The 10825-nt window shown below is 41.0% G+C and overlaps 2 protein-coding genes across 3 annotated transcripts; one reads left to right on the forward strand and one right to left on the reverse strand.

The window, feature by feature from the left end:
- Positions 1–479: 479 nt before the first annotated feature.
- Positions 480–5902, reverse strand: eme1 (essential meiotic structure-specific endonuclease 1). The gene is made up of 9 exons (XM_027008372.2): positions 5535–5902; positions 4269–5009; positions 4063–4190; positions 3707–3796; positions 3234–3358; positions 2695–2839; positions 1347–1462; positions 974–1163; positions 480–783 (listed from the first exon to the last, which is right to left on the reverse strand). Exons 2-9 carry the CDS (start codon positions 4957–4959, stop codon positions 607–609), a joined length of 1662 nt encoding a protein of 553 aa, XP_026864173.2. The 5' UTR covers positions 4960–5009; positions 5535–5902; the 3' UTR covers positions 480–606.
- A 101-nt stretch (positions 5903–6003) lies between these two features.
- mrpl27 (mitochondrial ribosomal protein L27) lies at positions 6004–9270 on the forward strand. 2 transcript variants are annotated; one of them, XM_027008327.2, is made up of 4 exons: positions 6004–6077; positions 6577–6705; positions 7791–7858; positions 8285–9270. In XM_027008327.2, the coding sequence occupies exons 1-4, from the start codon at positions 6038–6040 to the stop codon at positions 8489–8491; spliced, it is 444 nt and encodes a 147-aa protein (XP_026864128.1). In that variant the 5' UTR covers positions 6004–6037; the 3' UTR covers positions 8492–9270. The 2 variants fall into 2 exon arrangements, with proteins under 2 accessions (XP_026864128.1, XP_026864130.1); XM_027008329.2 differs by having other exon boundaries at positions 6008–6073.
- The last annotated feature ends 1555 nt before the right edge of the window (positions 9271–10825 follow it).

Consider the following 10825-nt stretch of genomic DNA (forward strand, 5'->3'; position numbering starts at 1 on the left):
TGTTTTGAGGTAAAGGACAAAAATGTACACACACACACACACACACAACTGATGCATTTACAGCAAAAACCAAGAAACTGGTTTGGGTGTAACCTCCAGTTCTCAACAGTCCATTATGTTGTAGGCAAATGTCACCTGAAAACTGTGTTTTGCTTTTCAGAGAAAATAAAATACAGACCGTGGATGTACCGAAGTTCCTTCTTGACATTGCAGGTTTTTACATTTATGGCATTTTTTTTTTTTTTTTTACAATTATGACTGAATACAACTTGAACAACTGAGGGTTAAGGGTCTTGCTTAGGGGCCCAACAGTGGCAACTTGGCAGTGGCAGAGCTTGAAACAGCAACCTTCCAATTACAAGTCATGTACCTTAACCACTGAGCTAACACTGCAAATACTGATGGTTCTTTCACTATATTCACCATACCATATACCATTTACACAAAAACATTTAATATAAAAAAAACATTTTAATTCATACACACACACAAGCAAACAGACAAAGAGATGATAGAAAAATACATGATTGATGTGTAACTGGTATAAGCAGGGTGTTAGTGGTACTGGTAGGGGGCTGGGGGACATGTCAGACTGGTTATCCGTATCTATGCCATAGAATCTAGGTTCTGCTGGGGGTCAGCTGAAGTCATAATCAGAAACAGACGCTTGGACAGTTCTGGCCCAACCCGGCGGGTCGTTGACGTCACTCCCTCCCCACGACGTATCAGCATGTCTGACAGCAGTGTGACCTTTTCTTGCTCTGACCTGCACCTACCGTATGCCTGTGACAATACAAGCACAGCAACCTACTGTACGAGAGTCCAAAAGCTTCCTTGCTGTGCAGAACCGCAAGCATGTAAATTAGCTAGTACACAGACACAGATAAATGAAAGGCATTCGATCTTCTGCATAGGCTCTCTCTGGCAACAGCAAAACATTAGTGAAGCACAGAGCATGTGCTTTGGGGTTTACCTGACTGAGAAGCTGGGGAGAAGGGTAGGCACCGAGTATGGCACTGGCCATGTCTGGGCTGACCCGGTTCAGCTGTTGGATCTGCCTCTTCCATACCTGCAGAAGGCCTTTACCCGTTCTCTCCACCTTCTGACCACCTGCCCACTCACTCTCTAGATAAAAACTAAAGCCCGTCTTCTCCCTCTCCCGTCTAGAAGACATGCGGACAGACACGTGCACACACACAAATACGCACGGACAGACAGACAGAGAGACAGACACAGGGCTGGTAAATAATGACGCAGCCTGATTGCTCTGTTCAACTATACCATCTAGAACATAAACTGTAAAACTGACAGATGGAAAAGAGGAAAATCTTCTGCTGCCCACTCACTTAAACGGTGCTTCAGATACTGCCTTGGTTGTCATAGTAACATAATTAGTGAAGTCCTTCCAGGTTGAATGAAAGTGAACTTGAACCCCAGTGTGGAGCTGCAGGTCAACCAAAGCCTGATACAGACAAAAGGCAAAGATGTGGATGTTAATATGTGAGAGCAGACTGACTGCAGACATGGACGTTAGTATGTGAGTCCAGACTGACTGCAGACATGGCTATTAGTATGTGAGTCCAGACTGACTGCAGACATGGACGTTAGTATGAAAGTCCAGACTGACTGCAGACATGGCTATTAGTATGTGAGTCCAGACTGACTGCAGACATGGACGTTAGTATGAAAGTCCAGACTGACTGCAGACGTGGATGTTAGTATAAGAGTTATGTGAGATGTTAGTATGCGAGTCCACACTGACTGCAAAAGCAGCCAACTTCATTTTAAAATGATTTTAAGATTATGACTGAAGCTCTAGCATCTCTGCATTTGTGTACAGAAATGGTTTTTATAGTTGTGATTCTCTTACATAACCTACTTACACATGCTTTTTGAACACAGTATAAAGCAAGAGACAGTCTATCAGATTTTGTTGCAGAAGACTTTACTATGTAGAAAGAAATGTTTTGCTTTTGGACCCATTTGGTACCATTTCCTTTACTGTGGTGTAGTGATACAAGTTTCTGAAGCTTTATGTGGTACCTGTGCCAGAAACCATGAGAGAAGACTGCAAAAGAACTGCGTCAGGTGAACAGTGAGCAGAGTAGCTGAGAATGAGAACAGACTCTATACACCGAGCATAAACACACAATTTCACACCTTAACTGGGTCCAAAGCACATTACACACTTCCCAGACAACTGTCTTATCATGCAGCGTGTAATCTATGGACCTCTGAGGGCTGGTTTACTAATTGATAAAGCAATAAACTGATAAAAATGATTAAATGTTGAAAAAATCCCTTAAAAGAGCCCAAAACGCAGATATAGCAATTTGTGGAATCAATCATTATTAGCCAGTACTGACTCGGAGTACCAGACCTCAGAGATGTGCCAAAGTGGACCAACCACACCAATGCCAAATTTCCCAATCACTAACTGTACAGTTTACAAGCCTAGAATGTGGATATGTTATGATTTGCAACATTTCTGTCTTTCTAAAATGAGTAATCTATTGATATGCCATTTAATGTGGTTGTGCATAATTTAATTAAGATAAAATCACATTAGCTTGCTAAACACTGGCTTCAGTGCAACCCTTCACAAAAAAACAAAAAAAAAACAAAACAAAAAAAAAAACACATTAAGGGAATATGTGTATTAGCACAAGCAGCCATGAAAGAGCGTTAACTTGCCTCCTCCAAGTCTACACGAGAAACATCAGGAAGAGACTCGGCGTCCTTCCTCCTCCTCTTCCTTACTCCACCCTGCGGCCCTGGGTCCCTGTCCTCACTCAGCACCGCGGTGCGGAACTTCTGACGACTCTTAGCACTCCGAGTTCTGCAGGTGAGAAGTTACAGCTCAAACATGCGGGGGGGGGTGTCTCGAACAGAGCAACATCAAACCTCAGTAGTCTGCTGTGTGAAGTAAATCAGGGCGTTTCTCTTCAGAGCAAAGTGACTTAAGTCTATTCTCCAAAGGCCTTTGAAGTCATTACTGTTCACTCAGTGTAAAATAGCAGTTTTTAACTGAATATTTCACTAGACCCAATAGGCCAAATATATCTAAATGTAATGTTAGATTTATAACACCTAAATAGGCTGGTGGGTATTTACAAAAGATAGCACTGACACCACAGCAACTGTGCAGACGGTATAACCGTGTTGCATGTAACGTTTTGTACTTTGGAGCGATTAGTGTTGGCAAATAGTTCATACCTCCGTCTATTACTCACTTAAAATACTTCTCGATATCAATCACTGCCAGAGTGATGGTCCTGCCCGAGTTTCTGGCCAGGAGACGGAAAACCCAAGAAGTCAGGGACAGGTGACGGTCAGTTGTCCCACCATACTTTTGCTCCTGCACACAAACCGCCTTCACTCATGCCTCTCCAGTGCCAGAAACAGCTAAGTTTTTGAGGCTAAATAAGACAGCATATCAAAAGAAGCCAACAGATCAGCTGTATATAATTAAGGCATGAGCATGTAATTACATTCATTATTTTTAATAGCTCAATTAAATCTTCACAGGTCAAAACTGCAATTTTGTGTTGCCCTTTTGTCTACAAAACTATCTTAATTTCATTAGATCTAGACGTGCAGCAGTGTGCATGAGAAGGAAATTGACAAGTCAATGGCCTAATTAGCGCATTAAGTTATCAGCATGATTTGGCATCTAATAAGTCAGTGTAAACCACAAAATGCTCACCTTATTGTAGTGGTGAACCATGTTGATAATATCATCTACTGGTACTTGAACCACTGTGTGTGATTCAGTAATAGACAGCAGCTCTCCAGTCTGTGATGAAATGTATAATCCATGATTTCAGTTTTATGGAAAGAAAGAACACACCAACAATGAGGAGTGTGTGAACATGCAGTGGTAAAGTGAGTGTACTTGTGGATATCACAAGCAATACAGAACAATAATACATTCGTAGACCTTTAAGAATAAGAATAAACCTGCTACAGTGAGTGCTGGAACAGAAATAAAAGGACCAACAAAACTAAAGAGATCATGTTTGCGTGTATGTATACGTATGCATGATCATGTCGAGAACTAGCCTGAGGGCAGGGTATGCGTCTGGCCCAGGAGATGCTGCTTGGGAGAGACTGCTTCTCAATGGCACAGCTGCAGCTCATAGCATGCAGAGAAGTTAGGAGAGATCCACCCCCCTCCAGCTGCAGCAGTCCTGCCAGAGATGGCTAATCAGTACTAAGCCATTCAGCAAATGCATTTTAATACTTCATGCTTTTTAAGTGCCACCTACCTGGATCTACGGTCACCACCATGTGTTTGAGGCACTCCTCAGGTCTCATGGCCTTCACAGCATCCGTCAGCACTTTCTTCTCTGCTTGCAGCCTGTCTCTGTGCTGCTGCTCCTTCAGTCTCCTCCCCTGGGCCTCCTGTTTGGCCGCCTCCACTTCTGCAGGGGTGCGCTTCCGCTTGCGCTTACACGTGTCTGTCTCGCCGCCCCTCGCAGGACATGCAGTACCCCAGTCGGCAGTCGGACGACTTGTGAGATCTGCATATGCTCCCACATTATCTTCGGGTTGAACGGCCGGGATTCTACGACCGATGGTTACGGCAGGTGATGGCTGATCCATTACACGTCCATTACAGTTCGCAGATGAAACCTGGCTCTCATGCACATCTGCCACAGCAGCTGGGCAAATCTGCTGCTTCTGTTGAAGCCTTACAGCCAGAGGAATAAATGGCTCTTCCTCCTCACTATCACTGCTGACCACAAAAATGTCAGCCCTGACAACACCAGTAGTAGGGCAACGTATCTGAGAGGAGGCCGAAACAGTCATCTCAGAGCCTGATCCATCCAAAACCGCCAGTTCACACTTCGGTTCCTGGGTGTTTCTATGCTGAGAGAAGTCAATTACCGGTAGCTCCTCTGAGTCACTGGAGTCACTGTCGCTGAGCTGGAATTCTGCTCCTTTGATGGTACTCATTCTTGGCTTTCAGTCATTAAAGCACCCCAAACGTTCATGCATTCTCGTTTCTTAAAGTGGCAAAAAAAAAAAAAAAAAAAACTTCTTTCCACTTTCAAACAAACTTGGTATTTCACAGTAATTATTTAAGAAATCTAAAATTATGCAACACGTTGTATAAATCTTTAAATCACTCAATGGCAATGTAGTTAGCCTTCATGGAAATTTATGTTTTACAACCTTTCAAAGTAGGTTAGCTGCGTGATTAAAATCCTGGTAACATTAACCTACTCTTTTAACTCTAACAGTAAGAAAGTGAGGGTTGCTCATGTTCACAGCTTTGATATGAGGGAATTTAAATCAAGCTGTAGCTATAACATATGACGAACTAATATATGAAGTGCAAAAGCCATAAATACAGCAACGGTTACGGCATCTTCTGTATTTACATAACTCGCAAGTCTCTTGCTGGTTGAAAATCAGATAACGTTAACCAACAATCTCACCTTTAGCTAAATCCTTAAACTACCGAGTTAACTTACTTGTATAAAGATAGACAGTCAACTAGTTACGATATCTTACAGCCACAGACTCACTTGTGTTTAGAAAACGAGGATCCGACCATGGGAGGGATGTCTAAAAGTTGTATGGAACTCATAGATAAAATAAAAAGAGCAGAAGAGTTTGTATATAACGTTATGAAAATCTAAACTAGAACTGTTGGCGCACTGTTAACCCGCATGTTTATTTATAAAACGCGGGCTCTTGTTGTTCGTCTCCTACCGCTTGAAATGAGATTTAAAACCACTGGGTGTGTTGCTGCCACCTACAGTGCAGCTTGCCAATATTTAACCAAAAAGCAAGCTAAATAAGAAAACAATCTAATAAGAACATTCAGATAAACGTATACGCGCTAGATAAACATAATGGTTTTTAAAAAATTGCCCAGATTATCAAACCTGCTTGCCACTGATGCCTGTATGCTTACTTCTAACAATAGTGCACGCAAGCCTGAACCGTCCCCGCAGTACAAGGCACTAAAATCTCGCGGGATCTAAAACGCGAAGATCAACCTTGTGTCGTCAAAAATAAAATCAAGATGGCTGCGCTTATGTCCTTATTATTAAGACCCAGGGTTGGTAGGTTTTGTTAAAATCGTTTTTTCTGCTATCTACCGTAGCAAATCTCGGTAGATAACTATCTAGAGATAACAAGACAAGTACTGGTGAATAAAGTGATTATGAGTTTGGTAAACTTGTGAATGATCGCATTAATTATCCGGTTGACAGCTAGCTAGCTAGTTGTGATACCAAGGCATGCTACTTATTCACTTGGTGATAAAGATGTAGACGTCTATGTATAGTCGCATTTTACGTAGTTTCAATAATTTAACTAAGTACTATTAAGTTAGCTAACAGATAGCCAGCTGGCTAGTTGTGTTCTTTGCGATAACCTCATAGCGTCCACATCCATGTCTGAAGTGTGTTTTAGTAAAGCTAGCTGGCTAGCTACTGTCCCGGACATGGATGAATTCATATGAAACATCACGGTCATTAATTCGGTCATTAAATCATGACGTTCGCATACGTTTGTGATCAAATAAAGCCCTGTGCCAGTACTTTGTCAATGTCTCCGCAGGTATGCTCGTGTCATGCCACGCACCAGTAGCTCTTTCCGTGAGACCTGCCTCTAAGAAGAGTGGTGGCAGCAGTAAAAACGTTGGAGGAAAAAGTCCGGGACGCAGATTTGGGTTTAAGAAACAAGACGGTAACGTCTCCACACAGTCTCCTAGTTTCAGCAAAGAAGTACTAACCCTGTGGCGTTTTAAGTCCTTCACTGTGTGACAGGGGCGTATCTAGACTACCTGCTGTAACGAGGCACGCAGAATTAAGGGCGAATAGTCCAACCTCTTTGCCAGTCAGTCCAAGGGGCAGAATTCTACATGTGCTTTTTTAGAAAAGTCCACAGCCTCTCCCTGTTCTGTAACTCATTTCTGTTCTGTTTTCTTTCTCTCTCTCTCTCTCTCTCTCTCGTCGCTTCTACACGTTGTGCATCTACTTTTACTCTTTTCTTCTCCAGTTCACTGCTCATTTTCTGAGTGATGTCTCACTTCTGTCATAAGAAAAAGTAAAAGTATTTTTAATTTACATACAATTAAATTTACATTTGTTCGATAATTGGCATACATGTGAAAATTCCTTTGAAACATAAAACTACATGTGAATTCTGATTTTGTTTTTGCTAGCTAGATGTTATATTTCTCATTTCACAAGCTTGATCTCTAAGCATTTCCCTCTTTTGCTAACTTATCAATGCCTCTGCTAACTTAAGTAGTAAATGCCTTTGCTTTAGTGGTCTTATATGATAGGTTATCTGGTTATGTGGCTAGCATTTAAATGTATGTATTGTTATTGCCTTGTCTTCTTTGTGGCTGTTTTGCTTCCAAGTACTAGCGTAGTTCAAAATGTACTACTAGTTCTGTGTAATAAACAAAGAAACTGAAAACAATGTCTGGGTGAAAGTATTAGTTGCTCAAGCATTTGTAAAGATACTGGATTATTATTGGAAATGTACTTAGTACCTGTACATGGTACCTGTAGTCAATTTGTGTGATGCTAATGTTTGTGTAGTGTAGTTCAGCCCAACAATTCAGGTTAAGACATAAAGAATTATGGCTTTCGTATTAAGTTTTTACATACCTTCATATTATCATAAAATGTAAACATGTGAGCAAACAGTGGAATCTGAATGCTCCCTTTACTGTTGGTGTGTAACCTAATTTGGCTACTTCTTTGCCTTTCTAGATAGCCTGTAAATGTTTTTCACATATGCATTTTCCCTTGTTGTTCAAGGAAACTTTGTTCATGCTGGAAATATCCTTGCTACACAGCGGGCAACGCGCTGGCATCCAGGAGCTCATGTAAGTGTCTTCTTTGCATTATCCTCTGATAGTGTTTCTTAAATATCCTAGTCAATCAATATCCAGTACCCACTCTATATATCACTTCACATTTTTGTAAGAACTATGAACATAAGTCAAATGAGGTATGTCATACATTCTGAATGTAGAATGTTGAGAATTACAATTTAATTCTGCAGTTTGGTTTTAGAGGCTGTAAAATTAAGGGTATCTGTGTGGGAGTTATCATAAGTAGCTGAAATGGCTAGGGGATAAGGAGAGCTCAGACGTTACACCACACATAATACACCAGACAAAATGGCAAATAATGAAACAACTACACAGATAGAAGTAGCAGGCAATATTGCAAATGTTACAAATTTATTGATGCATGGGCATATGGAAATGTAAACTATAAACAGCCTACTCTGTGCTTGCTTCTGACAGGTGGGCATAGGAACAAACAATACTCTGTATGCGCTGGAGGATGGAATCGTTAGGTTTACCAAGGAGGTGTACATTCCCCACCCTCGCAGTGCTGAAGCCAGAAACATCATTCCTAACCTTCCGAAAGGAGTTGTACTCTATAAGTCCTTCATCAACGTCGTTCCCACAAAACAGGAGAACCGCTTCAAACTAGTTGATATGGTTTGAAGGGAGGAAAGACTTGTGCTGACTAGCTCCTTTGAGCTGTTTTACTCTGGTGACTTGAAGGAATATTTTGACAGTCTAAATGGAAAGATGTATGAAAATGTCACATGGAACTGGTCGTACTCCACACTTTGCCAACAGTGAAACGGCTCCTTTTTTTGTCCCCTCTCATGCGGTCATGTGAATAAATGTGCTATTGAAACTTCTAAATAAAAAGCAGCTTGGCTTAGGTTCTCAAGGGCATTTCACAGGGAAAACAATAGCAGATTTTAGTCTGCTTTATTGGTTCCTTATTCAGTTCTTATTAGTAGTGATTGAAAGCAGAAAAACCTCAAATCCCTGGTACAGATGAGCACAAACTGGAATTACATGCATACATTTTGGGCTAAACAGATCATTTAGAGCAAGTAAATATGTAACATTCACATTTGAGAAGTTTTACTGAAATATTTCAGTTTTTACATAAAATACATTGTGTAAATATGCCGCTAAAGTCACCTAAAGTGTACGCCAATTTGGGGTGCACTTCCTGGTAGTCATAACATAACCATCATACATCAGAGGGCGTTCTTTTCACTGTTTTAACAGAGATCATTACATTGTGAAACTCGAGTAAACATTCTGAGACTCGCTGAAAAGCAAGGGGTACTTCACGTCTGTGTGACAGCAACAATGTAAATGCACCATACTGCAAGGAGCCAAGTTAACAGCCTTTATGAGCCATTTGAAGTGTTTCTCCAGAGGGCAAACACTGAGCTTCAATTAAAGTCATCTTAAATGAGCATTTCAGAATTTTCTGACTCACTGCATCCCTCGTGAATTGTTTTTAGTTGTGTCATTTCAGAGCTTAGCAGGGTAAGGGGGGGTTGCTAGTGCCGTGGTCCCACAAACTCCACATTCCCCACACCCTCTCCCACCCCCCAATGGTTGGATGCAAGCTGTAGCATCTTACATTGAGCAGTAAATACAAGCTTTAAAACATCCCAAAAAATTGTGTAGGAAAAAAAAAATCATTTGTTGAGGAGACGCCACCATGAAGTCGTGAGCACAACTTGAGCATTCAAGTTAGCAACCACATAAATAATTTTTTTCTGAGTAACATTAAAGTTTCCAAAAGCACAAAAATGAATGTTATCAATAGTGTTATCGAGGAGGACGGATAAAAACACCACTATAGGCACTATAGTGCTTTGTATGTGTGTAATGTATGGCAACCTGCCTAATTTGTGACTAATGTGCGATGCACTAGATACACAATCATGTCACTAATTTTACACACATAACCATTTAATCATGAAGTCTGCATTAAAGACTCCTCCCCCACCCACCCACACCAAGTTCTCTCTCCCCCGTTTCAGAGGGAGATATATACAGTGTTGACAGAAATAGTTTTCACAGCTGTAGGAGGAAGCCCTGCATTATATAAAATGTAAGTGCATAAACTCAAATCTAACACGTTCACTGTTAGCACTGTTACAAACCTAACACCAGGCATAGCTGTGAAAACAAAAAAAACAGGCTGACCTCCTCGCAACCTGTAGTGTTTGCATAACAGTGTTCAGTGCTTTCGACTCTTGCCTCTTTGGCAGAAGAAGAATGGCACAAAGAGGAGGAGGAGGCTGTTTAACTGCGCCTCATCACCATAGAGACGTTTCCCTGGTGCTGCATTCCTTGGCATTTTGGTACTTCCATTACCCCTAAATGCCCATTCCCACATTTGAACTAATGACAGCTCTAGATGTGTGAAGTCTTTCTCATGGCATATTGAATGAAACCAGCAAAAACAGGACTAACTCTGCTAATTTTCCTGACTACATTGAATATTAATGAATTCTCTTGAATCAGAAGTTTGAAAGGGCAAGGCTGGTCAGAAAGCTGTTCATGATTTATAACACTTTCTTAGCAGTCAGTCCTACAGCCACACCCATAAAATGCAGAAGAGTTCTTTCCACTTGGCATTTGGCACATTTGTGTGTTTTGATTGTGTTCCAGGAAAGTCTTTATAATGGGATTTTTGAAGTGTTGAGCCTCATAGTCATATGTACTCCAATTGCTGTATACCAAAATCCAAAACAAAATTCTTTAGAGGTTGTTTGAATCTAATCACCTGTATCTCATTATTGGATACATAACCAAAATATTCATGATCAGTATTCATGGTCAGCAATAGCTCTGTCCATATGTCTGACAGAGACTTGTTGCTGCATAATTATCAAAACTGCACACAGAGAAATGACTGTCCACCACCAGCTACTCTGTTGCTTAGCAACAACTATATATGCACTTGTTCTACATGTTTTACTGGGTATGTTGAATGATCAGAGATAAATTCTTGGT

Source organism: Electrophorus electricus, chromosome 14 (genome assembly GCF_013358815.1).
Source record: "Electrophorus electricus isolate fEleEle1 chromosome 14, fEleEle1.pri, whole genome shotgun sequence".
NCBI classification, from domain to species: domain Eukaryota; kingdom Metazoa; phylum Chordata; class Actinopteri; order Gymnotiformes; family Gymnotidae; genus Electrophorus; species Electrophorus electricus.

Excerpts from the sequence above, each read along its gene's own strand:
- eme1 (XM_027008372.2), bottom strand. The coding sequence starts at position 4,959 with ATGAGTACCATCAAAGGAGCAGAATTCCAGCTCAGCGACAGTGACTCC. Across the intron at positions 4,191-4,268 it reads GGTGGTGACCGTAGATCCAG|GACTGCTGCAGCTGGAGGGG; the intron begins GTAGGTGGCACT and ends CATCTCTGGCAG. Across the intron at positions 3,359-3,706 it reads TGGTTCACCACTACAATAAG|GAGCAAAAGTATGGTGGGAC; the intron begins GTGAGCATTTTG and ends GTTTGTGTGCAG.
- mrpl27 (XM_027008327.2), top strand. The coding sequence starts at position 6,038 with ATGGCTGCGCTTATGTCCTTATTATTAAGACCCAGGGTTG. Across the intron at positions 6,706-7,790 it reads TGGGTTTAAGAAACAAGACG|GAAACTTTGTTCATGCTGGA; the intron begins GTAACGTCTCCA and ends TTGTTGTTCAAG. Across the intron at positions 7,859-8,284 it reads GCTGGCATCCAGGAGCTCAT|GTGGGCATAGGAACAAACAA; the intron begins GTAAGTGTCTTC and ends TGCTTCTGACAG.